Source organism: Miscanthus floridulus, chromosome 14 (genome assembly GCF_019320115.1).
Source record: "Miscanthus floridulus cultivar M001 chromosome 14, ASM1932011v1, whole genome shotgun sequence".
NCBI classification, from domain to species: Eukaryota; Viridiplantae; Streptophyta; class Magnoliopsida; order Poales; family Poaceae; genus Miscanthus; species Miscanthus floridulus.
This window is the reverse complement of record NC_089593.1, coordinates 55,987,607-56,015,515: the sequence shown is the minus strand read 5'-3', so window position 1 is coordinate 56,015,515 and position 27,909 is coordinate 55,987,607. Positions and strand designations below refer to the sequence as shown.

The window sequence follows — 27,909 nt, the reverse complement described above, 5'->3', positions numbered from 1 at the left end:
TCTACCCTGCCTGGTAAGAGGTCGACGATTCCGTCGATCAATCGTCTCCTGTCTCCTCCGGCCGCCGCCGCTTCGTCTCCGACGATGTCTTCCGTCGCCGGTGACGGTTCTTTGTCGTCTCAAAAGGTGCGATACACGCCCCCTTCCCCCCCCTTCCAGGTTGTATTGATCTGCTTTTTTCCTTTCTCTTACATCCCTCCGGCCGGGTCCGTGCGTTTGTGCCACAGGGGAAGGAGAGGGAGGAGGATGGCGCCGACGGGAGGAGCCAACGTGAGGAGGGGGTCGAGGTGGCCGACGGAAAAGGAGATTTGGGTGACCTGTACGGCGCGGCGGCGGGGTGGGTAGAGGCGCGGACCAGCTGCCCGCACCTCGGCACCATGCCGCCGGCTGGTGCTGACGACCTCGCTCGCGTGCCTCCGCCAGACTCTCCGTGCTCCAGGTTTGGGGTACCTCCCTCCTGCTCGAATTCTCTGTGGATTCTTTGGAATTTCCCGGAGTTCAATTTTCCTGAACAACACTGAGACGATCGATTTAACATGTTGAGGAACAGAGGTTTTTACTTGCTGACAAGGTGATTATTGATTGTGGGTTGTGACAGTAAATGTTGTGGTCAGACAATTGCATGTTCAGAACCTATCGATTGGTTCTTCGGTTCGACCAAAAGTATTAGGTTATCAACTGAAACAAATCGTAGCTCAGTTATGTCCGTAAAAATCATTAGGTAATTTAGGTCTTCAAAACAATTGGGTTGATCAGTGATTCACTGGGATTGGGTGCTGATCTACCTGGGGTAAGCCATTAACCGCGCACTGGTCAGAGACTGGTGTTCATTGCACTGCTAAGACAATTATTACAAGATCTGATAGCAGGATAGCTTAGCATGTACTGCATAGCTCTTGCAATGCTTTCAGTGAGGGAATCTCCATTACTTGCTACATTCCTGGGAATGCACTTTGTGTCACTAAGGGAGTGCATTGATGGTGACTTTGCTTTTGGTTATTCTGCTGCCCTGCCCACTAATGGCCAGTTTCAGTTCATATTAATAGCCAAGTCTTTTTTTTTTGATAAAATAGCCAAGTCTTTGTTTGGAACCAATAAACCTGTTAAGGGGTGCTCAAGTAAGATTTCTTGCCATAAGTTGCATACCTGTAGAGTACAATGTAAGTGCATCTAACCATTCAAGCGTTTCTGCCAAGCCAATGCTGAGTGAAAATATTGTTATACTATATATGTAAGATGTGGATAGAAATTGTTCATTTATTGTTGAATTTAAGATGTAGTATTTTACGATTGGTGAAATAGTCTTGGAACTGATGAACATGGACTATATTTGCAGTGTTTATTTGAGTTCCAGTTCAACTATATGTGCAGCGTTTATCGCCCAGGAGCAGTGTTTTCAGATCGGACGACTAATCACGATTAATCGTGATTAGTCGTCCTTATCGTAACCAGGTGCTCGATAAGGACCCTCGATTAGTTTAGACCGATTAGAAACCTTATCGTCCGATAAGTTGCGACTAATCACGATTAGTCGTCTGATCAGACTAGCCGAACGACTAGTTCGGGGGAGGGAGAATTTGGCCCAGCTAAAGAATTCGGCCCACCTTTAGCTGGTCTATTAGGGTAAGAAGAAGAGGAGTGAGTGAGTGACCTAGTGGATCTCCCTCTCGCAGCCGCACGGCACATTTAGCAGCCGCACGGCATATTTCCAGCTCTCGCTGCTCTCTCTCGCAGCCGGCGGCGGCCTGCCTCTGGATCTCCCTCGCCGGCGTCCGTAGCTCCGTCCGTGGCCCTCGCCGGCGTCCGCAACTCCGTCTGTGCCTCTGTCGGGCGTTCGCAGCTCCGCCCGCGCCTCTCACCGGCGTCCGCAGCTCCGCCCGCGCCTCCACCTCCGCTCGCTCTTGTCTCCGCCCGCCTCTGAGTCTCCTTCCTCAACGATTGGAGGACGGACACGGGAGGCCTCAAGCATCAAGATGAGTCACCACTCTGCCTCCTCTGAAGTTAGCAGTCAGCACTCACCATCAGGCATCAGCAAGCAGCAGATACAGGTAAGTGGCCAAATCACCATGATAATGATTCATTGCAAACATGTGCTTGGTTGCTTGCCTCTAACATTTACCTATTTATTATGGCCATGTTTACATATATTTACATCATATATATAGTATATACATGGTCGATCAGGCCATCTAGGCACAAGGACGACTAAATGTCCGACTAGCCGATTAGACCGATTAGGACCGACTAATCGACCCTTATCGACGACTAATCGTGATTAGTCGTTTGATCGGTGGTCATACGACTAGCCTTGATAATACGATCTGAAAACATTGCCTAGGAGCTTCAGTTTAAGAATTTTTCATTCCTTTATTTGAGTTTCAGTTGAACAATTTGTTTTCTTCCATTATATGGCACTGTATGTGCAGGTTTTGTCTCATAATGAGCTATGTGCTATAGACCATGCAAAAAAATGTCTTTGATACACCACAAGGCTCCAATGGCCGGAGATGGTTAGGGTATTAGGTTCATTGATTTTCAAGATAATTTTTTTCATTACCACAATTTGGTTGTGTCGGTGTTTCGAGTAAACACCGACGAGTAAATTTGTGTTATTGCGCGTCTGGCCCGGATGGTGTGCTAAAAAGACACAAGGTTTATACTGGTTCGGGCAGAATGTCCCTATGTCCAGTTCGTGGCTGCTGCTCATATTATTAGCACTAAAAAGTTCGTATTAGGGGTTACAAACGGACGAAAGAGGGACATGTCCCAAGTTTCTGATGGAAAGGTCGAATGAGTGCTGAGAGCTTGGTTGCTGCTCAGATATGTGTGATGTGATGCGTGATGTGTTGAATCGATCCCCTTAGTGGGGTGCCCTACTCTCCGTTTTATAGGCCAAGGGAGGACAGGGATTACAGATAGGAGAAAAGAAGGAAAGCGAGAGGTAAAAGAAGTCCTTGGAGGACCTCGGGTCTTCCTTTTCCTCTGTGCGGGCCCCGCTGACATGGCAAGCGACGACAGGGACAGCCCCACGCTGGGCGTCTGTCCGCTGACGACGCCAACTTCTGGCATGGCCAGCGGGTTGTTACGTCCCATCCCGCCCCGGTGGGCGGCGTGACAGACTAGCGTGCTGATTAGCGGCCACACAGGGAGCAGGCAGCACAGTGACCGTACGTCCGTTACTGTGGGTGATGCGAGTCTCCTCTTTGGACCATAGTGGTTGTCGTGAGCTTCTCTAAGGGTCCGTTCTCGAGGGCAAATGACGGCGCCCACAACACTGTGAGGTAAATGTCGGCGCCTACAATACTGTTGGGGTCCTGACATGTCTGGGAGGTTGCAAAGCACCCTTCTGACATGGTCTGACTTAACTGTCGTGCAGATGTACATGGTACGGTCCTCGGTATTGCGGTTGACTTGAGCGTCTTACCTTATCTGCTTTGTCCGATTCGTAGGTTGGTATTGCGATAATGTCATCATAGGCGGAGCTAGCCCTCGGACGTTGGGCGAGGCGGAGCCAGCCCTCGCGGGTCGAACAAGACGGAGCCAAACCTCAGGGGTCGGACGAGGCGGAGCCAACCTTCGGGGGTCGGATGAGACGGAGTTAACCCTCGGATGTTGGTCAAGAGGTGTAGTCGCGCTCTTGTCTGTTTGGAAGAATCAACGTTGATGGTTATTAACTCCTCTTTGGGTATGCTAGTATTTGGTCCCTAACAGTAGCCCCCGAGCCTCTGAGTGATTCGGGTAGAATCGTCTGGGGGATTTTTTTGACTTGTCAGTGGGTGCGCACGAGCGCACCCGGTGGGTGTAGCCCCCGAGCCCTCGGGTGATTCGGATAGAATCGCTTGAGGGGTGTTTCGACTTGCCAGTGGGTGCGCGCGATCGCATCCGATGGGTGTAGCCCCCGAGCCCTCGGGTGATTCAGATAGAATCGCCTGGGGGGTGATTCGGACCCTTCGTAAGTATGGCTGCGAGATTTGGTGGTTTGTTAACTGGATAGTTTGATTGGAGTCCCGATGTCCCATTCGCGGAGATCCGGCCAGGGTCAGCCTGGCTGAGACTCAATCGTGGGCCAAGATGCCCGTGACGCTCGTGCGCCTGGGTGCTGGCCGCTTGCGGGGCCCATCCCCTTCCATCCCTTATTGCAGGGGTGCTCGAAGCGGCTGTCGAACCCATTGATGGACCAACCGTCGAACTCCTAGGTCCAGACGGGCCGTAGAGGCGTTTTGTTGATTCGTATTCCTCATACTCGTAACGAGTCCCGGTCTGCCTGGGAAGGCGAAACATCCCGCGGGTTTTTCGAAGGAAAGAATAGGGATTGCGTGCGCATATCCCACGGCGTGACGCTATGGCGGATCGTGGCAGGCGCGGAGATCTAGGCGGACGGTTGGCTTACTCGCATCCGTCGCCCCCATAAAACCCAAGTGTTTACCCCCAGGGTTTCATACTTTGTCTCTTTGCCTTTGCATCTGCAACCTCCACCGCCAATCGCCTAAGCTCTTCGCATCCGAATCTTAGCCGTCGTCGAGTTCGCATCCACCCGCCCCATCTTCCAATGGAGCCGTGGTGCCGCTCTGATGTCACCCTCCAGCGCATGGAGGGCCTCGTCCACCAAGATCTTCTCTGCACGCGGACCGCCACCGAGGACTAGCGGCTGCCCGGCGACGAGGACGTGCCGTCGCCGCCCGACGGCTATGTCGTCTCGTTCGTGCGCTTCCATGAGCGTGGGCTTGCAACCCCTGCTCACAAGTTTCTCCGGGGGTTGCTGCACTGCTACCAAATCGAGTTGCAGCACCTCGATCCCAATGAAATCCAGCACATGGCGACATTCGTCGCCCTGTGTGAGGGATTCCTGGGGATTAGTCCCCACTTTGATCTGTGACGGTACTTCTTCGCCGTCACCCTTCAGAAGAAACGGGAGAAGAAGCAGGAGCTGAGCACGCCGATGGGATGCATCGGCATCCAACTCCGGAACAACCGGGTCGGCGAATACCCACCAATGTGTTTTTCAACCTTCAACAAGGGGTGTCATTTGCATTGGTTCTATCTCAAGAACGACGCAGCCGCCCTCTTGCCATAGTTCACCGGACGCCTAGTTAAAGAGGTCCCGGACTCGTGGAGGAAGTGGGGTGTCCCAGAGAAGGACAAGAAGAAAATCCGGGACCACCTCATTGCCATCCGAATCCTGAAGGAGAGGGGCCTGAAGGGGTCGGGCATCATCGGCGCCTACCACGCGAGGAGGGTGGCGCCACTGATGAGGCGGGCGCTTCCCCTGTACGTGATGGAGCCCAGGGCGTCGTTCGACGGGACGGTGCTTGCCAAGGGGGCGCTCTCCCCCTCCGAAGTGGCGTAGCGCATCAAGGAGGCGATGGAGTCTCCTCGGGACAGCGCGGGCGCCCCCCTTGATTTTGTGTACCTGGTGCCGGGTCATCCCCCGATGCGGCTGGAACCAGGGTACATCGTCCTGGTAAGTTTTTCCTTCCTCATGCCTTCTCTTCAATTGAACTCCTGACCCCTTGATACTGACATTGAGATCGGGGGACCAGCCGAGGGACCTCATCCTCAGGGATCAACCGGTTCCGTTGCCGAGGGACCCAGTCGTGAGGGCGGCAAACCGCGCCGAGGCCGAGCGGCAGAGGAAGGCGAAGGAGGACGAGAGGAAGAAGAAGCAGCGGGAGCTGCTGGCACGGGAGCAAGGGGAGGAAACAGATAGTGACGACGACGACGACGAAGATGATGAGGAGGTAGTCGATGACACCGAGCGTGATAGCCTAGAGAGCGAGGACATGCTGACAGGTACTCGCTCATCCTTGCAGGGGTCGGGGCCTTTCCCGTTTCATGGAGGGGAAAGCGTGTTCGTGAGGCCGGCGGAGATGGGCCGGACCGTCGGCCCGCCCTCAGAACCAGGAGGGGCGGGCGGATCTGCCGCCGCGCCCGAGGTGCCAACGGAGGGGGTGGCCCTGTCGCCGCGCCTCAAGAGCCAGCAGAGGCGGGCGGATCTGCCGCACCCGAGGTGCCGGTGGAGGGAGGCGGCTCCGCTGCCGCACTCCAAGAGCCAACAGGGGTGGACGGATCTGCCGCCGCGCCCGTGGTGCCGATGGAGGGGGTTGGCTCCGCCGCCGCGCCCCCGGATGCAAGGGAGGCGAGCCCCTCTGCCCGAGAGCAGGGGGTGGGCTTAAAATGGCCCCGTCCCGACGAGGTGGAGCAGGGACCTGTGGGTTCATCCCCCAAACGTATCCTCCGCCCAACAGCGCCGATGTAAGTTACCAACTCCTCTGTTGTCTCTGTTTTTCTCTTTTTTCAGCGTGATTTACGCCTTTTGTTTCTTGCAGCGTTTTGAGACGGGGCAACCTTTTGGCGCTGGCGCCCAAGAAGAGCGTCGCCCTTCATGCAAGGCGGCGGCTGTCGGCCGACGTCGCTCCCGTTTCGGGCGGGAGCGGAGCCGGCGTTTGTCGACGAAATATGGTCGGCAGTCCACCGAGAGGGGTGCCCGTGGTGGTAGATTATCGGTAGGATGCGTGTGATCTGGAACCAGATGGTGACACAAGGCGCAGAGACAGTGATTTAGACAGGTTCGGGCCGTCTGATCGACGTAATACCCTACGTCCTGTGTCTTTGGTGTATTGTATTGGGATGTATACAGATTAACCTCTATGGATCTGTCCTCTAGGGGACCCTTACCCCTCCTTATATACTCCGAAGGGACAAGGTTACAAGTAAAGTATCCTATTTGGTACTATTACAATGTCTTGCGGTGCACGCCAAGCAGCGCCGTGCACGCCTTGATCCCACGGGCCGGGCCACCTCGGATAGTGCGGCCCATGTACCATCTTGTGGTACCCGGGGGTCTATCCCCCACAGCTAGTCCCCGAGCGCCATGTATTCTGATGCGACACGCCATTTTAACCTTCTCCGAACGGTGAGGCTTGAGTTCTTGACATCTCCGACCACCGTTGTCGCCGGAGAAGTAGGTTGTCCGAAGAATGTATGGTGCTCTTAAGAAGAAAGAAAAAGATTTCCGTCCCGGGAAGTGTGCCCACTTGTATTTCTGAAAAGAAATGTAAGTGCGTCTTGAAGCGTAGCGTCCTTGATCATCAGAGACGTAGAGGTCGAAAAACAAACACATTCACCGCAAGGTGAAGTGTGCCCACTTAGTCCCTGAGCCTGGTAGTAGGTGACGTAGGCACGTGGTGCCAGGGTCTAAAAAGAATTCCCAGTTAAGTTGAGAATCCAATCGTCGTACCAGCGATACGAGATGCACCGGCAGGTGCATCGTACCGATGTAGTCCCCGAGCTTGCTGGAAGGCGAGGTATGAGCCTTGTAGCAAGGTCTAAACGAGAAAGAATATCCCAACTGTATGCGAGTCGCCAGTTGCATGTAGTTGAGACGCAAAGTCCCTGAGCCGTGGTCGGAGAGTGGTCGAGGCAGTCCCCGAGCATAGGTCGAGGAGCGAGCGATGAAGTCCCCGAGCCGTGGTCGGAGAGTGATCGAGACAGCCCCCGATCACAGGTCGAGGAGCGAGCGTCGAAGTCCTCGAGCCATGGTCGGAGAGTGATCGAGGCAGTCCCCGAGCACAGGTCGAGGAGCGAGCGACGAAGTCCCCGAGCCGTGGTCGGAGAGTGATCGAGTGCAGTCCCCGAGCATAGGTCGAGGAGCGAGCGACGAAGTCCTCGAGCCGTGGTCGGAGAGTGATCGAGGCAGTCCCCGAGCATAGGTCGAGGAGCGAGCGACGAAGTCCCCGAGCATAGCTCGAAATTCCTGCAATATAAATATGTAGAATGGTAGTACATGATGTATAAAGTAATAAATTATGGAGAAAATGACGCTCAGCAGTCATTTGCAAATGAGCATGATGTGATAAAGCAGTTGGTGCTTTGTAAACATCAGTGTTAATGTGAAGTTTGTGTTTATACTTAATATAAACCGTCCGACCAGTTAGTATGTAGCTGAGTCTCCAGCCCTAGCTAGCCCGTTAACCATAACGCGGGGCGCGGAGCCCGTGCACGTGTAGGAAGAACAAAGCGTCGCTAAGGAGCCGCTGCCGACCACCCATAACGCAGAGGGCATACGCTCGTGCACGTGTAGGGAGGAGCCGGAGACAGGGCCGTCTTAAGAGGCATCGAGCGTCAACATGACTGGTCGAGGATTTGCATTAAGCATAGATGCATGTTATATTCAAGATGGAATACATGGATAAACGTTATTTGAAGAATAATCATGACGAGGACGTTGTGGAGAAACGTCGTAATGAAAATTATATGAAATATAAATATTAGAAGTGTACTTATCTTTGATAGAAATCTGGTTGGTTGCGATGAAGTTGTCCAGTCCTCGAGCTTTTCGGCCTGTCGCCATGACTGTGGTCGCGATTGTCGTAGCGCCGTTCTTCGCGGTGATCATCATTGCGACGTGGTCTGGTGGTCGATGTGGTCGGAGCTCGGCGAAGCTGCTCGGGACGAGGTCGACGTGGTCGCGGTCAACGTGGTCGGAGCTCGGCGGAGCTGCTCGGGACGTAGTCGACGTGGTCGCGGTCGACGTGGTCGGAGCTCGGTGTGGCTCGCTCAGCGGCTCGCTCCGCGGCTTGGCGTGGCTTGCGTATGGCTTGGCCGGCTCTCTTGATGTCTCGACGTGGCTAATTTAAACGGCTCGGACGCTTCTTTTGGTAGCTCGTGCGGCTCAGTTAACAACTTGATTCGGATGGCTCCATGTATTTGGACTTGGACGTATTTCATTGTACGTATTAGTATTGTATGGATGCCTCCGATGGATGCCTTAGCACGACATGCAAGCAAGTGGATCCGCTCCCAACGCATATATGGGCTTGTAGATGCACACATACTCCTCTATTTGCTTGTGCGTAGACCTCCGTGCGTTGCTATTGGCTTGCATCCGTGCAGATGTATATACATGTATACATGCTACGTATCTTGTTAGCTTTTTCGGCAAATAGACAAGTCGTCTTGACCTCTTCTGCCCGATCAGATGGCTTGCATGTATGCTTTTGTGTAGACGTATACGCGTATATGCATGACTCTTGGCTAGCTTGCTATCTGGAGTTTCGGTCGACTCCATAACGGACGGAGTTGTTGGCTTCCATATAGATGTACACGTTACACCTTCCTTATTTGCTTGCATGCCCGTCGATCATGCATGAGCCTGAATGGACCACGTTCAAGTGCCTAGGCATGATGATGAGATTGGATCTGATCGGCAGGAGTTTCTCGGAGACACGGATCTGATCGTGTGTCGCAGACAGGCTGCCCATCGTGCCCGAGTCCCGCACGGTGATCGTAGGCTTTCTCTCGGAGAGTCAGAGCCGGTCAGGGTAGACTGCCCACGTGCCGGAGCCGGTGTGGACTCAGCAGAAGTTGGACACTGGAATCTAACTCGACGATTCGACCAGGTGCCTTCCGAGCAGGTCAAGGCGGTTGCACTGGCCCCTGATGCTCTGCAGGTAGCCGAATCGCCGTAGATGATGACGAAGAAGTTTCCGTGCAAAACCGAAGAACGATCCTGTGGACAACGTCATGTTGAACTTGAGGTCCATCTGGTTCACTGGAGGATCAGCGCGCACAACCCCTAAAGGGGACCCCTACCTGGCGCGCCACTGTCGACGAAATATGGTCGGCAGTCCACCGAGGGGGGTGCCCGTGGTGGTAGATTATCGGTAGGATGCGTGTGATCTGGAACCAGATGGTGACACAAGGCGCAGAGACAGTGATTTAGACAGGTTCGGGCCGTCTGATCGACGTAATACCCTACGTCCTGTGTCTTTGGTGTATTGTATTGGGATGTATACAGATTAACCTCTATGGATCTGTCCTCTAGGGGACCCTTACCCCTCCTTATATACTCCGAAGGGACAAGGTTACAAGTAAAGTATCCTATTTGGTACTATTACAATGTCTTGCGGTGCACGCCAAGCAGCGCCGTGCACGCCTTGATCCCACGGGCCGGGCCACCTCAGATGGTGCGGCCCATGTACCATCTTGTGGTACCCGGGGGTCTATCCCCCACAGCGTTACAGCCTCGTCGGCCGGTCAGGCGCCGCCCGCGGTTGCGCCCGTGCCCTCGGCGGGTCAAGCGGACGCTGGGGCTGAAGGAGCGCCCTCGGAGGTCGTCGAGCAATCGGCAACGGAGGTGATTCCGCTACCGACGTTGGTGCGGACGGAGCTGCCGCTCGCGCTTGTGGTGCCGACTGCGGTGGGCGCGACACCGTCGGTCGAGGCCCCGCCGACGCAGGGGGAGGTGGCAGCGACTGTGACAATCCAGGCGCAGCCGGACGCAGCCGCGGTGGTGCCCGAGCCACCGACGGCCCAAGTGACAGCTCCCGACTTGGCCCGGACGGAGGGGGACGCGGCCAAGGGGTCCCCGAACGTCGTGGCGGTGGCTGAGAGGACCAGTGGGGAGTCGCCCCTGACCCTAACGTCGGGAGGCAGCCACTCGCCCGCGTGGGGCGAGCCTCTGCCCCAGTGGACAGATCCGCAAGACCCGACGTTGACACTCTTCTCCATCGACGATGCTTCTGAGAGCATGGAGCGGGAGAGTCTTAACGAGGGGATTTTGGCCGTGCTGGAGGCTCTAAACCACGCCAGGGGCGCCCTACGCGACGTCGTCGTAACCACTGGCAGGGTATTCACTTAATCTTGCCTCTCGTCCTCTTCTTTCTTCATGTATTTTGTGTTCTGACCATCATTTTTTTTCAGTCTCTTATCGCTCGTAGCCGAGAGAAATCCCGATTCCTTCGCGAGCACAAGGAGAACTGTGACTGCCTCGTCGAAGAGGCCTGGCTACGCGGGGATGTGAGCACCCAGCTTGCTGCCGCCCAACAGAGGGTGGCCGAGCTGACTCCCCTGGCCGAGGAGGCGACCAGTCTTCGGCTGCGGGGGGCCGAGGTCCGTCGGCGTGAGGAGGAAACTGAGAAGGCATTCCAGGACCTGTCGGCGAGGGTGCGCAAGATGAGGTGGAGGCCGCCAGAGTTAGGAACGAGCGGGACGAGCTGCTCCAGAGGGACGCTGAGTCCCGCCAGTGGATCCTCGACCTCCTGGCCGAGGCTGAGAACGAGCGGGACCTGAAAGTAGTCGCCGAGGAGAAATTCACAATCCTGGAGCGAAGGGCGAGTCAGAATGCCGAGGCGGTTGCCCGGCTGCGCAAGGAGCGAGACGAGCTGCTCCAGACCGTGGGGAGGCTCCGCTCGGAGCGTGGCACGGCCCGCGAGGAGTGCGACTAGGCCGTCCGAGAGCGCGGCGAGGCGCAGTAGAGGATCGGCTCCCTCCAGGCCGAGCTCAGAATTGCGACAACCCGAAGGCTGGAGGCCGAAGGCGTCTCTGCCGGGCTGGCTACGGAGCTCGCCGAGGCGCGGAGGAACCTTCAGGCGGAGAGCGACGAGCACGATCTTCTGAGCGCTACCCTCGGAGTGGTCTACGACGACCTGGAGGTGGTGCGGTCGGAGGGGACCAGCTCTCTTGCGGCCCGTGCCGTAGATATCACGGTGCGGGTGCGCCAGCTCGCGAGGGAAGCTCTTCGCGCCGGGATGACTCAAGCCTTTGCGATTGCTCATTCGCATTACGCGGACAACATCGACTTGGAGACAATGAGCCTCGGTTGCGCACCTGGCTACGAAGCCTCCGAGCTGGACGAGATAGAGACGGCGGTGGCTCCTCTAGCGCGGGACCTAGCGGACAGAGTCGAAGACATTGTTCTCCCCCGAAGGGGCTAGTTAGTCATATGGGTCGGATGAACATTATTGTAATCCGTGGACAAGTGCCGACCCTTATGTATCGTAAAAAACAAATTCGTAACTTCATTTTGAACTTGTTTTCTTTCCTTTTTGTATGCAAAAATAGTGGCTCACGTATTTCGACCCTTCCGTTCGTTAAGACCGTAGGGCCCGAGGTGTAAGAGGAGAACTTCGATCACGCTGGTGAGCAAAGACATCATAGTCGCTGAGGCGTAGGCTTTTTGCAGTCTGACCAGGGGTGCTCCGTTGTTTGTTTCCACAAACCTTGCCGCTAGGCTTAGCGTGAGGAAGAGGTCTGACGCGGCGACTGTTTTAGAAAAGGTGTACTTATACCTTTATCAGCCCCCGAGTGAGATCCGACCCTTTGCCGTTGCTGGGGTCGGATGTTACTGAAAATCGAGGAGAGGATAGCGAAACTTTAGTAGGAGAAAGCATCTTTTGTATTTGTACGTACCCCCTCCCTATGATCTTAGCTATCGTTCTGCGACCGTGCGTTCGGTCTCTTCGCAAGTCCAACTTTACTCGAGCCCCCACGCGTAGCGGGGATTCGGTCGAGGGTTGGCTTGTTTTTTGTGACTGTCGCCCTGTCCGCAGTTTCCGCAACCAGAGGGGTTGAGTTTAACGTCACTTGGCTCGACGGCTCGAGTGACGCGCTCGGTGAGCTCGCTAACGGGCATGTTCGAACGAAATTCAGTTCCGTCGCTTGTGATGGGTTCGGCAAAGCCCTCGGGTGGCATTTCGTTGCTCCTTAACCCGCTTTCCAACATATCCCCCCTCAATGGGGATTCTATGGGCTCGGCTGGAGGTTTGGATCGAACGAGAATGTTGAGATGACCTTGTCCGCTTCTAGGCGGGACGGGCGAAGGCCGCTGGGGCTCATCTACGTTTTCCTCCTAGCTTTTGTTCGACGCGAAGCGGCCTCGGGGCCTTCGCGAGCCATCATTCGAACCTCGGTCTCTCGATCTAGGATCGGGCGGCTCGAGCCCCCGAGCACCGTGGGGTTCGATAGGGGTCGACCGTGTTTCATGCGTCACTCTGTCCTCGGTTTCCGCAACCGGAGGGGCTGAGATAACGATACTTGCCTCGACGGCTCGAGTGTCGCGCTCGGTGAGCTCGCTAATGGGCATGTTCGAGTGGAATCCGGGTCCGTCATCGACTGACGGGGTCGGCAGAGCCCTCAAGTGGCATTCCACTACTTCTTATCCCATCTCTCGGCAGATGCCCGAGCTGTTCGATAGGCTCGAGTGGCCCGTTGGCCTCTCCTCAATGAAGATTCTGTGAGCTTGGCTCGAGGTTAGAATCGAACGAGAAGGTCGAGATGTCCCTGTCCGCTTCTGAGCTGAATCAGGCAAGGCCGCTGGGGCTCATCTCGGTTTTTCTCCCCTGGCTCTATTTGACACGAGGCGGCCTCGAGCCCTTCGCTGGCCGGCCTTCGAACCTCGGTTGGTCGTCGCTCATATCGAATGAGACGACTACCGCTTCGTGACGCGATGCGAAGTGTTGTGACACAGCAATTGTATATGCAATGCTTGAATGTATGAGATGAATGTATGAATGATTGAATGAACGATGTATGAATGAAAATGGATGAATGAATGATCATATAAAGAAATAGTGGGGGTCGGTAATGTTACCTCTATGGCACGAGTGACGGATTCTAGGAGTTCTTACCGGATGTGTCCATGTGGGGTTCGGGTACAACGTTCCTGACGGGGCCGGTGCAACCTGCACGAGCCTCCCATTCTTCCGTATCTGTCTCTCGGCAGCGAACCGAGCCGTTCGATCGACTCAGGTGACCTGATAGCCTCTCCTCGATGGAGATTCCGTAAGTAGGCCCCACCAAACCCTTCCCGAGAAGGTGGAGATTAAGGTTTGGTAGTGCGGAGACAAAGACTCTGATCGTGCTGGTGGGCAACAACGTCGTAACCGCTGGGGCGTAGGGTCCTAGCGGTCCTACCAGGTTTACTCAAAGCTTGTGCCCACACACCGTGCCTCCAGGTTTTAATCGTAAGGAGGGGTCGGGCAAAGAGAGTGTCTAGCGAATAGACACTTCCGCTAGCCCCCGAGCGATGTCCGACCTCCTGCCATTGCTGGGGTTGGAGGCTCGGTATCGAAATTAATATGTGAAGTAAGTAAGGGTGCTTGTCTCTCGGCGGCGGTTTTGAGCCGTTCGATCGATCTTGGCACCGGTTTTACCTCGATGGCAAGAGTGATGGGTTCAGAAAACCTCCACCGGATATGAGCATGATCCTGTCTGCTCCTTACCCGTTTCTCGTTAATGGCCAAGCCGTCCGATCGACTCGTGTTACCTGTCGAGACAAGTTTTTTCCTGTGGAAATAAAGAATGAGGACATCCTGCGTAAGAATTTAGTTAGGCAGATAAGCCAAGCGGAGAAAACTTGTCACAAATGGACAAGCTCTTGAATTTTGGTGTAGCAAACGGTCTCTTAGCTCTTTTCCCCTTTTTGCATAAAGAGTTAGTGCATTCCGACCCTTTTCGTTTGTTAAGGTCATAAAAGCTCGAAGTGTGGGCAAGCCAATTCTGATTACGCTAGTGAGCAAAGACACTGTAGCCGCTTGGGTGGAGGTATCCCGCAGTCCGACCAGTTATACTCAGAGCTTGTTCTCGTAAACCTAGCTCCTAAGTCCTAACGTAAAAAGGGGGGCAGGCATAGAAAATGTTTGCCGGATAGATATGCTCATATCGGCCCCTGAGTGAGATCCGACCCCTTGCCGTTGTTGGGGTCGGATGTCACTGAAAATCGGGGAGTTGGATAACAAAACTGATAAGAGAAAGTGTGCGTTTATTAAGGGTAAAAGCGACGTAGCTGCTCGATGTTCCAGGCATTGGTGAAGACTTCGCCGTCGATGGTCTTGAGCTTGTAGGCGCCTGAACGGAGCACCTCCGCAACTAGGTACGGTCCCTCCCATGGCGGGGAGAGCTTGTGGCGGTCCTTGTTGCTCTGTACGAGGCGGAGGACCAGGTCTCCGACGTTGATGGCTCGACCCTGTATTCGTCGGCTGTGGTATCGTCACAACGCCTGTTGGTACTTGATCGAGCGGAGGAGGGCAACGTCGCGCGCTTCGTCAAGCTGATCCATGGCATCCTCGTGGGACGCCCTGGCTCCTTGTTCGTTGTACACCCTGATCATTGGCGCTCCATAGTCGAGGTTGGTTGGGAGGACGGTCTCGGAATCGTAGATCATGCAGAAGGGTGTGTAGCCGGTGGCTCGGCTGGGTGATGTCCTCAGGCTCTAGAGTACTGAAGGAAGCTCGGCGACCCAACGTGCGCCAAACTTGTTCAATCGGTTGAAGATCCTGGGCTTGAGGCCTTGTAGGACCATGCCGTTTGCTTGTTCGACCTGCTCGTTCGTTCGGGGGTGCGCGACGGTGGCCTAATCGACCCGGATGTGGTATTCATCGCAGAATCGAAGGAACTTTTTTCGATGAACAGCGTGCCGTTGTCCGTGATGATGGAGTTTAGGACTCCAAAGCGATGGATGATGTCGAGGAAGAACAGCACGGCTTGCTTGGACTTGATCACGGAGATCGGCCGAGCTTCTATACCACTTGTAAACTTATCTATGGTGCAAGTAAGTGGGTGTACCTCCGAGCGCCCTCTTGAGAGGTCCGACCAGATCGAGCCCCCAGACCATGAACGGCACATGTGATAGGGATCATCTGGAGTGCTTGGGCCGGTAGGTGAGGTCTACCGAGCATAGTACTGACACCCCTTCATAGGTGGTGCACGAATCTGCTCGACGTCGGCTACTATGGTGGGCCAGGCAGAAGCACCTGGCCGAAAGGCATTTCCGACCAGGGGTCTAGGATGCAGCATGGTGACCGTAGATCCTGTCCGTGGATGTCGGTTAGGCAAAAGCTTCCCCTATTCATGGGTATGCAGCCCTGTAGGATACAGGTGTGGCTTTGCTTGTAGAGTTCGCACTCCACAAAAAGAAGGACTTGGAGTGACGTGCGAGGCGTCGAGCCTCCATCTTGTCCGTCGATAGAGTCTCGTGGAGGAAGTAGTCGAGGTAGAGCGTCCTCCGGTCGATCAGAGGGTCGGGCTCTGTCGCTGGGTCTTCTTCGAGCTTCATGACTTCGGGGCCGGATAGAGCTGACGGTTGGTCAACCCCCGGGCCTTGATTGGACGGACCGTCACCCGCCTTGTTTCGACCCCTCGTAGCGAACCGAGGGCTTGTGCTGGTCGCTGGCGAAGACGCCCGTTGGCACCGGCTCTCGGCCAGATGTTGCTTTCGCAAGCGCGTCGGCTGCCTCTTTGAGGCGCCTCGGGATGTGATTGAGCTCGAGGCCGTCGAACTTGTCCTCCAACCGGCGGACTTCTCGACAGTATATAGCCATCTTGGCGTCGTGGCAGCTTGACTCCTTCATGACCTGGTCGATGACTAGCTGGGAATCTCCTCTAACGTCGAGGCGTTGGATGCCCAACTCGATGTCCATGCGTAGGCCGTTGATGAACTCCTCATATTCGGCCACATTGTTGGTGGAGGGGAAATAGAGACGGACCATGTACCCCATGCGTACCATGAGGGGCGAACGAAGACCTGCCCCGCGTCGGCGCCTTTCTTCTTTAGCGATCCGTCGAAGTACATCGTTCAATACTCTAGATCAACGACCGCTGGTGGCATTTGGACCTCGGTCCTTTCTATGACGAAATCAGCCAACACCTGGGACTTGATGGCCGTCCGGGAGGTATACACAATGCCCTGACCCATCAGTTTGAGTGCTCATTTCGCGGTTCTTCCCATGGCATCCTGGTTTTGGACAACCTCGTCGAGGGGGAAGGATGTCACGACTGTCACCGGATGTGACTCGAAGTAGTGGCGTAGCTTCCTCTTGGTGATGAGGACGGCGTACAGAAGCTTCTAGATTTGGGGTAGCGGGTCTTCGAGTTGGATAGGACCTCGCTGATGAAGTACACAGGGCGCTGTACTTTGAGGGCGTGCCCCTCTTCTTCCCGCTCCACTACTAGGGTGGCACTGACCATCTGTGTGGTGGCCGCAATGTAAAGCAGAAGAGGTTCTCCATTGGTAGGAGGAACTAGGACTGGGGCCTTCGTCAGAAGCAGCTTGAACATGTCAAGTGCCTCCTGGGCCTCGGATGTCCATTCGAAGTGGTTGGCCTTCTTCAGAAGTCGATAAAAGGGGAGACCTCATTCGCCGAGGCGTGAGATGAAGCGGCTGAGTGCGGCGAGGCACCCTGTAACCTGTTGTACCCCTTTATATTTTGAATCAGGTCCATCCTTGTAATGGCTGAGATCTTCTCTAGGTTGGCTTCGATACCACGCTCGGAGACGATGAAACCAAGCAGCATGCCCCTCGGGACCCCGAAAATGCACTTCTCGGAATTGAGTTTGATGTCGTTTGCTCGGAGTTTTGTAAAGGTCTGCTCAAGATCGGCCACGAGGTGGTCAACCCGTTTGGACTTGACCACGATATCGTCGACGTAGGCCTCAATGGTCCCTGTCCAATGAGGTTCCCGAAACATTTGAGCATACAACGCTGGTATGTAGCCCCAGCGTTCTTCAGACCGAACGGTATTGTGACGTAGCAGAACGATCCGAAGGGGGTGATGAAAGATGTCACGAGCTGGTCGGACTCCTTCATCGCGATTTGATGGTACCCAGAGTATGCATTAAGGAAGCAGATGGTTTCGCACCCTGAGGTAGAGTCGACTATTTGGTCTATGCGCGACAAAGGAAATGGATCTTTTGGGCATGCCTTGTTGAGACCCGTGTAGTCAACACACATCCTCGATTTCCCACTTTTTTTCATACAAGAATGGGATTGGCTAAGCACTCTGGGTGGGACACTTCCTTGATGAATCCAGCCGCCAAAAGCTTTGTGATCTCTTCGCCGATAGTCCTGCGTTTCTCCTCGTCGAAGCGACGCAGGCGCTGTTTCACCGGCTTGGAGCCTAGGCGGATCTTGAAGGCATGCTTGGTGACTTCCCTCGGAATGCCTGGCTTGTCCGAGGGTTTCCACGCAAAGATGTCCTTGTTGGCGCGGAGGAAGTCGACGAGCGCGCTTTCCTATTTAGGGGAAAGTGTGGTGCCAATGCGCACCACCTTGCCCTCGGGGCTACCGGGATCTATGAGGACCTCTTTGGAGCCCTCCGCTGGCTCGAAAGACCTGGTCGACTTCTTGGGATCGGGCGCTTCTTCGATGACCTCCTTTTTTATGGCAGCGAGCTCTCCGGAGGCGACGATTGCCGCGGCGTGATCGCAGCACTCGATCTCGCACTTGTAGGCGCGCTGGAATGAGGTGCCAACAGTGATGACCCCGCCGGGGCCCGACATCTTCAGCTTGAGGTAGGTGTAGTTGGGGACGGCCATGAACTTCGCGTAGCATGGTCGTTCTAGGATGGTGTGATAAGTTCCGTGGAACCCAACCACTTCGAAGGCGAGGGTCTCTGTCCTGTAGTTGGACGGACCCCCGAAGGTGACGGGCAGATCGATCTGTCCAAGCGGCATGGCCTATTTCCCAGGCACGATGCCATGGAAGGGCGCTTCGGTTGGCCGGATGCGCGCTCGGTCGATGCCCATAGCGTTGAGTGTCTCGGCGTAAATGATGTTGAGGCCGCTGTCTCCATCCATCAGTACCTTGGTAAGCCGCTTCGTGACGACGATTGGGTCGACCACGAGCGAGTATCTCCCCGGCTGCGGGACATTCTTCGGGTGGTCGGTCCGATCGAAGGTTATAGCGGACTCTGACCACCGGAGGAAGGTATGCGTGGCTGGTTTGGTCGTATAGACCTCGCGGCGTGCGACCTTTTGGCGGCGCTTGGAGTCATAGGCCTCCGATCCTCTGAAGATCATGAGGCAGCCATCCGGCGTTGGAAAGCCGCCGTCTTTCTCCTCGGCGTCGTCCGCGGTGGGGTCAGGGTCCTTTCCGTGCTCCCCTTTGTTGGAGCCTCCGGACAAGAACCGCCTCATGTGGCTGCAGTCCTTATATAGATGCTTGACCGAGAAGGCATAGTTCGGGCATGGCCCCTCGAGTAGTTTTTCGAAATGGTTCAGAGTGCCCTCCGCGGGCTTCCAACCACCCCTGCGGTCAGCGGCGGCCACGAGCGAGCCCTCGCGCTGTTGCTTCTTGTTCTTCTTTTTGGCGGGACGATGGGAGGCGCCTTCGCCGACGTCCTTGCCTCGCCTCGCCTTGCCGTTGAGGCGATCGAAGATCGCTCCGACCGCTTCTTCGCCCGAGGCGTGGCTGGTGGCGATGTCCAGGAGCTCCTTGGCGGTTTGCAGGCCCTTATGTCTTAGCTTGTGAACCAGAGACTCACATGTGGTCTCGGATAGGAAACCTCCTATAACGTCGGCATCGGCGATGTTAGGTAGCTCGTTGCATTGCCGGGAGAAGCGCCGGATGTTTCCACGGAAGGTTTCTTCGGGCCTTCTACCGACAGTTCTTGAGGTCCCCATGGTTTTCAGGGCGCTTGTATGTGCCCTGAAAGTTTTCTACGAAGATTTCCTTCAAGTCTGCACAACTATGGATTCTGTTGGACGGAAGGTGTTACAACCATGTCGTGCCGAATCGGCCAAGAAAATGGAAGGTTGCGGATAATGAAGTCGTCATTATCCGCTCCACTGGCTTGGCAGGCAAGCCGATAATCCTCGAGCTATAGTCCGGGGTTCGTCTCCCAGAGTACTTCGGGATGTTGGTTGGTGGTCGGTACCTTGGCGGGAAGGCAGCGTTGAGGATGTGTCGGCCGAAGGCCTGAGGCCCCGGCAAGCCGGGCTCGGGCTTCATTCCTCGCTGCTGTCGTAGCGCCCGCCGCGACGAGGGTGATAACCGTGGCTAGCTCCCTCGAGTCGTCGTAGGTACGCCTACGGGCGTCGAGGGTGTTACGTGCGTGAAAGGTCCTAATATGGCTAGTGGGGGATGAATAGTCTATTTAAAAATCTACAAATCAACTAGAGCAATTTGATTAATATAACAAATAGCGAAAAATAAACTTGATGTAGCTCTACAAGGGTTGCAAGCCACCTATCCAACAATTGTAGTTGCTATGATCACTAGACACACAATTTGCTATGTTACTACTCACTAAGAGCTTTCACACTTAAAACACTAAAGAGCTATCACTATCCGAAGAGTTGTCACGATCTCATGTGACCATATAGCCTCCATCTTTCTTCTTTTGGAAGGTCATTCTCTTCTTCTTCTTTTCTTTTTTGACCTTGTGTTTCTTCTTTTTATCCTAATCATTGTCACTATTGTAGGGACAATTCGCTACAACGTGATCGGGGCTTTTGCAATTGTAGCATCTTCTCCCATATTCTTTGTCTTTGGTGTGATCTCTTCTCTTTCTTGCACCATACCCTTTCTTCATGAATTTACCCATCTTGCGCACAATGAGAGCCATGGCTTCATCATCAATATCACTAAGATCATCATCACTTGATTTTTTCTTGGACTTGTCTTTGTTCTTGGATGATGAGCTAGCCTTGAATGTTACACTCTTTTTCTTTTTATCTTCATCTTCCTTCTTGTCATCCTTGTCAACTCTCTCTCTTTTCACACGGTATGTCTCTTGTGTCATGACATCACCTAGTACTTGGTTAGGGGTAATCTCCTTTAATCCTCCTCTTATGATAAGCAATCTCAACATCTCAAATCTTGGAGGTAGGCACATCAAGAACCGATGAGAGACATCATCATTCTTGATCTTCTTTTCCAAAGCCTTCAAGTCATTGACAATTACTTGTAACCGATGAAACATTTCCGGAATACTCTCATCATCCTTCATCTTAAAACTTGTCAACTTATCCTTGAGGATGTACCACTTAGCACTCTTCACCGCCGGTGTGCTCTCATATGTTTCCTTCAATCTGCTCCACACCTCATTTGCTCTTTCACAATCCTTGATTTGCTCAAACACCTTGGAATCAATGGCATTGTATATGTTGTTAAGAGTCATTGTATTGCATTGCTTGTTGGTCTTGTCTTGGTTGGTGGGATTGTCGGGATCAATGATAGCATAGCCATTCTCGGTCATCTCCCATACTTGATCATTGATTGAACAAAGATACATCATCGTCTTTCTCTTCCAATAATCATAGCATGTGCCATCAAAGAATGCTGGTTTGCCCCCCATATGGTTGAACACAACTTGAGCCATAATTTGACACCGAGGTTGTTAAGCCTTTAATCAAATGGTGACCACTGCTCCGATACCACTTGAAAGGTCCTAATATGGCTAGAGGGGGGGGGGGGGCGAATAACCTATTTAAAAATCTATAAATTAACTAGAGCAATTTGATTAGTATAACAAATAGCGAAAAACAAACTTGCTCTAGCTCTACAAGAGTTACACGCCACCTATTCAACAATTCTAATTGCTATAATCACTAGACACATAATTTGCTATGTTACTACCCACTAAGAGCTCTCACACTTGCAACACTAAAGAGCTCCACTAGATGAACTTAAAACAACAAAGCAAGCTTTTAATTCTAATTACACTAAAGAGCTTGCTACAACTAGTTTGTAGCAATATAAATGAGTAAGGTGATTATACCGTCGTGTAGAGGAGTGAACCGATAACAAGATGAATATTAAATCAATCACCGGGAGAATACCAAAGGGCAAGAGACAATCAATTTTTCTTCCGAGGTTCACGTGCTTGCCGGCACGCTAGTCCTCGTTGTGTCGATTAACACTTAGTGGTTCGGTGGCTAAGAGGTGTTGCACGAACCTCGTCCACACAATAGGACACCACAAGAACCTACCCACAAGTAAGGTAACTCAATGACACGAGCAATACACTAGAGTTACCTTTCGGTGCTCAGACGGGGAAGGCACAAGACCCCTCACAATCACAACGATCGGAGCCGAAGACAATCAACAACCCCCGCTCGACGATCCTCGCTGCTTCAAGCCGTCTAGGTGGCGGCAACCACCAAGAGAAACAAGTGAATCCCGCAGCGAAACACGAATACCAAGTGCCTCTAGATGCAATCACTCAAGCAATGTACTTGGATTCTTTCTCAATCTCACAGTGATGATGGATCAATGATGCAGATGAGTGGGAGGGTTTTGGCTAAACTCACAAGGTTGCTATGTCAAAGCAAATGGCCAAGAAGGTGAGCTTGAGCCGGCCATGAGGCTTAAATAGAAGCCCCACGAAATAGAGCCGTTGTTCCCCTTCACTGGGCACAACACGGGGTGACCGGACGCTCTGGTCATATCGACCGGACGCAGGACCCCAGCGTCTGGTCGTGAGATGCACGCCACGTGTCCTCTCTCTTTAAATACCGAGCGCCCGATCCCAATGGTCAAGTGATGACTGGACGCACTACTGCGAAGTGATCGGACGTAGGACCTCATCGTCCGGTCGTTTCCAGTAAGCATCTAGAAGCGAAAAATCACGACCGGACGCGTCCGGTCATGCTCGAACGGACACACCCAACGTTCGGTCACTCGGCGTCTCGTCTGTTCGCTGCCACGTTAGCAGGACCGGACGCACCCCTCCAGCGTCCGGTCACTAAGTGACCCAACGTCCGGTCAGAGACCGACGCTAGCGTCTTCGCTGCTTCTACTGGCCAGACGTGCCAGTCCTACCGAGACCAGCGTCCGGTCACTTACAGTGACCTCTGTCTTTTCAGTAAAGGGTGCCGGTGGCACCGTCGGACTGTCCGCACTTAACGGGCGGACACTTCGCCGGTGAAGTTCCTAACCCTTGCTTAAATGTGCCAACCACCAAGTGTATCACCTTGTGCACATGTGTTAGCATATTTTCACAAATATTTTTAAGGGTGTTAGCACTCCACTAGATCATAAATGCATATGTAATGAGTTAGGGCATCTAGTAGCACTTTGATAACCACATTTCGATACGAGTTACACCCCTCTTAATCATACGGTTATCGATCCTAAATGTGATCACACTCACTAAGTGTCTCGATCACTAAACAAAATGGTTCCTACTATTTATACCTTTGCCTTGAGGTTTTTATTTTTCTCTTTCTTCTTTTCTATGTTCAAGTATTTGATCATCACCATGCCATCACCATCATCATGATCTTCACCATTACTTCATCACTTGGGGTAGTGTTACCTATCTCATAATCACTTTGATAAACTAGGTTAACACTTAGGGTTTCATCAATTAACCAAAACCAACTAGAGCTTTCAGTGCGTCGCGGTGCGGCCGAGACGCTGACGCAACCGGGACCGCGGTGCGCTGCCCACGGCCTTGCGGCTCCTGGTGGACCGACGCATCCCTGCCGGGGCGCTCCGAGAGCGTGCGCTGGCTGATGTCGAGCACGCGTCACCGAGACAACGACTCTCGGCTTGCTGCGCCGTCGAGCGCTCGAGCAGCGCGCGAATCTCGTGGTGGCCCGACGATCCTCGAGCGTCGCGGCCTCTGGAGACCATGGAGCAAGGCTGTCGCAGCGGCGATGTTCTGGCTTGCCCTGGCGAAGCGAGGGAGGGCTTCAATCGTCGGCGATGATCATCCGGTTGACGTCGCGGGCCATGGCGCGTGCGCGCCCACCGTCTCTGTGGCGCTCGATCTCCCGATCGAGCTTCCGCTCATTCCTGCTCAAGCTGGAGTCGCGCTTCCTCGATCTTCCTCGGTGTCGGGCTTTCAGCTGCTCCACCCTTATGCGAGGTGGGGGCCGCTGTCTCCCCCTTGGCCTCGTCGCCGAGGTTGTTTGCCGGGATAGCCTCCTCCTCGGGACGCTTTCGACATGACCCTCGGAGGTACCCGTCATAAGCATCGAGAGGAGTGATGGCTTCCCCTGCTGGAGTCGAAGCTTAGAGGGGCGACGTTGGCCTCCTCTGCGAGGAGGTCGTGGAAGGATTCCACGAACGCGTTCGATCACACCCTACGAACTCGTTGTTCGCCGGGGACTGGATCATGCGCTGTGGTCATAAAAAAACAGGTGCCAACCGGTCCTCTGCGGCGTTTGCCAGAGACCGAACGGAGCACCGTCGGGGCTCTCCGGATAAGGTATTCCGGGGAGAACGGCTCTCCCCCGGAAACTAGCAGCACCTCGAGCATCTCGGTGTTTGCGTCGAGGACGGTGGAGTGGAAGGGTTGAGCGACAACGGGCGTCCGCATCAGCTCTCCCTCCGCCATGATGATGAAGTCTAGGTCTCCGAAGCGCACGTGTACGCCCGGGACCCAGCTGATACCGTGGCAAGCCATCCGTGGCCTGATCTTAATGTCGGGACGCGCAAAGGCCCCTACCTGGCGCGCGAACTGTCGGTGTTTCGAGTAAACACCAACGAGTAAATTTGTGTTCGTCTGGCCCGATGGTGCGCTAAAAAGACACAAGGTTTATACTAGTTCGGGTAGAATGTACCTACGTCCAGTTCGTGGCTGCTGCTCGTATTATTAGCACTGAAAAGTTCATAGTAGGGGTTACAAACGGACGATAGAGGGATAGGTCCCAAGTCTCTAATGGAAAGGTTGAATTGGTGCTGAGAGTTGGTTGCTGCTCAGATATATGTGATGTGATGCGTGATGTGTTGAATCGATCCCTTAGTGGGTTGCGTACTTTCTATTTTATAGGCCAAGGGAGAGCAGGGATTACAGATAGGAGAAAAGAAGGAAAGAAGAGGTAAAAGAAGTCCTTCGAGGACGTCGGGTCTTCCTTTTCCTCCGTGCGGGCCCCGCTGACATGGCAAGCGGCGATAGGGACAGCCCCACGCTGGGCGTCTGTCCGCTGACGACGCCAAGTTCTGGCATGGCCAGCGGGTTGTTACATCCCATCCTGCCCGGCGGGCGGCGCGGCGGACCAGCGTGCTGATTAGCGGCCATATAGGGAGTAGGCAGCACAGTGACCGTACGTCCGTTACTGTGGGTGATGGGAGTCTCCTCCTTGGTCCGTAGTGGTTGTCGTGAGCTTCTGTAAGGGTCCGTTCCCGAGGGCAAATGACGGCGCCCACAATACTGTGAGGCAAATGTCGGCGTCTACAACACTGTTGGGGCCCTGACATGCCTGGAAGGTTACAAAGCACCCTTCTGACATGGTTTGACGGTACTGTCGTGTAGGTGTACAGGGTACGGTCCTCGGTATTGCGGTTGACTTGAGCGTCTTGGCTTATCTGCTCCGCCCGATTTCTGGGTCGGTATTGCGATAATGTCTCCATAGGCGGAGTCTGCCCTCAGACGTCGGGCGAGGCGGAGTCTGCCCTCGGACGTCGGACAAGGCGGAGCCAGCCCTCGGACGTCGGGCGACGCGGAGTCTGCCCTCAGACATCGGGCGAGGCGGAGTCTGCCCTCAGACGTCGGGCGAGGCGGAACCAGCCCTCGGGGGTCGGGCGAGGCTGTGCCAGCCCTCGGGGGTCGGACGAGGCGGAGCCAAACCTCAGGGGTCGGACGAGGCGGAGTTAACCCTCGGACGTTGGGCAAGAGGTGTAGTCGCGCTCTTGTCTGTTCGGAAGAATCAACGTTGATGGTTATTAGCTCCTCCTCTTTGGGTACCCTAGTATTTGGTCCCTAACAGGTTGAACTGGCATCTGCCTGAAGACTTGTCCCTTATTTGAAGTGCTGAAACATCTAGTGACTAGTAAGATCTGAGATGGTGATGCACTGATCCATGGCTCATTCATCACGATAATGTAAAAGTTATATGGTGTGTGCATGGATGGCATGTGTAAAATGTATCCCATTTGGACATGCTAAACTTGTGTCATTTCCCTCAAAACAGTGTTTTAAGGTGTACACTTGAAATCCTGTCAAACATGGTGTTGACATCTACCGGGCTAGTTATATTAACCACTTGTATGCTTGTTCACTAACCACAGTCAACAGAAATCTGGTTGACGGGTTGCGACTTGCGAGTCAGGATCGATGGCGCAGGTTGCCGGTGTCTAAAAGTGTGGGTCGAAGGGTTCTTTGGAATGTGTGACCCAAGTTAATCGAGGTCGATGAACTATGAATCTATGATATATCATGCACAAGCTAGTTACAGAATATCAATACAAAGTAATAAAGGCAACAAAATAAGAAGAAAAGGTAAACGTTTTGACGTATGCTTGCCCATCCCTGCCCACTACCCACATTATGTTGCTCTAGGCTAACCCTCTTCTAGTCTGAGGACTAATTCACGCAGCCGCCTTCTCCCCTTCTTCTGCTTTCGAGATCCTCTCTCATTTTCATTGGAGATTGGCTTAATTTTTGGTTGGCTACACCCCATGCTGCATGGTTCTGTCCTCCGGTGGCAGGAAATTCTCTTCAATGTTGGCTGCTGTCCACACCTAGCAATGACAAACCTCCATCATCCCCCCTCCTCTCCCCGTTCCTCAATACAACCTATTCGATCCCATGATATGTCCTTGTATCAGCAGAACCGTACCCAAGCAAAAACTTGGCCTACTCGACCATGACCCTTGATTTAGAATGGCATCACTGGGCCATGAACTGTCGCTCCATTGACCCTGACTCCTGTGACTATGGCACTAATTCCATTGAGATGAGTTGGCACATAAAGGCAGGAGCATGTGGTGTCAACATTTTCCTGTACTGAAAGTTGGCTCATGCAATCCAGATTGAGTGCATGAGCCCCTAGTGGCACCACAGATTTATAAACGTTGAGTACAATGTCCTTCAGAATATTCATGTGATTTTCTCATGAGGGGATTTTTTCATGCAGATGTCATCACCCTGCTGAAAACTGGTTATGCTTGATATGCAAAGATGCGCTGTGCAGTCGTTTTATCAACAAACATATGCTGTGCCATCATCAAGAAACTGGTCACTGTCTTGCTTTGAGCTTCAGGTAATTTGTTGAGCTTGCTTTGATTAATTGTTAATTTTGTTGCAAATAAATAATATTCCTTAATTCCACATAACACCTTATCATCCTAGTTTCATGACTATGCATGATCTCAGCCTTTACCTATCAATAAGTCTGAATAATTCTCTAGTGTTTATCCCTACATACATGATTTCTTGTAAGAAATAATACATGACTACACTGGCTCAACAGGTGGGCTACTGATCAGACTAGTGACCACTGGATCACTAACCTCAATGGTCCACAGCTTCTATCTCTATGCTTTTTAAAAGCCATTGTGCCAAATGCAGCCTTTGTGGTGCTATGATTCATTGTTTCAAGTGATCACTCATTGAATGCATGATCAATTGATTCACTTGCTGTTGAGCTAATGAACAGTGATAATTGATCCTTGTTACTAGAAAAAACTAAAAAGCAAAGTTCTGAAGTTGCTACATCTGCATTATTCATCACAAACATGAATTTTCAAACTCTGAACAGTGACTAGGTCACAAAATTTATTATGCAAAAATACACATTAAAATTCGTGGCTGGTCTTTTTTTCCACAATGGGAAACCCGAATTTCATTACTAAAAAGCAACTACATTACAAAGTAGTTTGAGTAACAGGCAAACTGAAAACCATAGATGTCCACAGAACCAACACACCTAAGCACCCAGGGCTCAGGGTGTGTGGCAAACCCCATACTATCTTAGATTATACTATCTTTATTATTCTTTTATGGAGTTACTGAACTTGTTGCTGTATACTGATTTTTTTTTCTCGTCTTATGTTTCTAGCCATGCTTTAATTGTTTTTTTGTCTGGTTGTGCAGCTTGTGCAAACCATATGATTACTTAGCATTGTGTATATAATGTTTTGCAGTGATCTGTCAGTTTGGTGTTTCTCATGTGACTCATACCTAGATGTTCAAGCCATTTTAGAATTGCGCCCAGTCTATGAAGTTGCACATTTGTTGAAGTTTGGAGAACGTCCACCTTTTCGATCAAGTACTGGATTTTAGCACTGGTGAAAGTGGAAGTGCATCAAGGGCTTAGTTATCTGTATTCCAGTTATGAGTTTCTTTTCATGATACTTCAATCAGATCCAGACAGACAGTTGTCTACTATCCTGGCATTTCTTAAGCTTCAGTACGATATAATTCATTTGAGAAGCCTTGTTTACTTTCGGTTAGTATATTTTGATAACCCAAAGCTTCCTTAGATAGTTATCGTGACGTAGTTTGCTGTGTCGAGCATGAAGCAGACGACAGGTGTAAAGTCTGTGCACCTTAGGAGATTTTAAAGGCATTATTATTGCTTTGATATGGACATCCAGAAAAGTATTCAACTTCGAATATCTTTGGCTTTGGTGAGTGTTGTACTTTAGCTTATCCACTAAGAAAACATGAAAGTCTTGGTATG

The 27,909-nt window shown here is 52.9% G+C and overlaps 1 protein-coding gene across 2 annotated transcripts; it reads left to right on the top strand.

The window, feature by feature from the left end:
- Positions 1–27,909, top strand: LOC136505174 (uncharacterized). Of its 2 annotated transcripts, none has more exons than XM_066500288.1 (4): positions 1–126; positions 228–439; positions 26,362–26,487; positions 27,371–27,909. In XM_066500288.1, the coding sequence occupies exons 1-4, from the start codon at positions 85–87 to the stop codon at positions 27,507–27,509; spliced, it is 519 nt and encodes a 172-aa protein (XP_066356385.1). In that variant the 5' UTR covers positions 1–84; the 3' UTR covers positions 27,510–27,909. The 2 variants fall into 2 exon arrangements, with proteins under 2 accessions (XP_066356385.1, XP_066356386.1); XM_066500289.1 differs by lacking the exon at positions 27,371–27,909 and adding an exon at positions 26,698–27,352.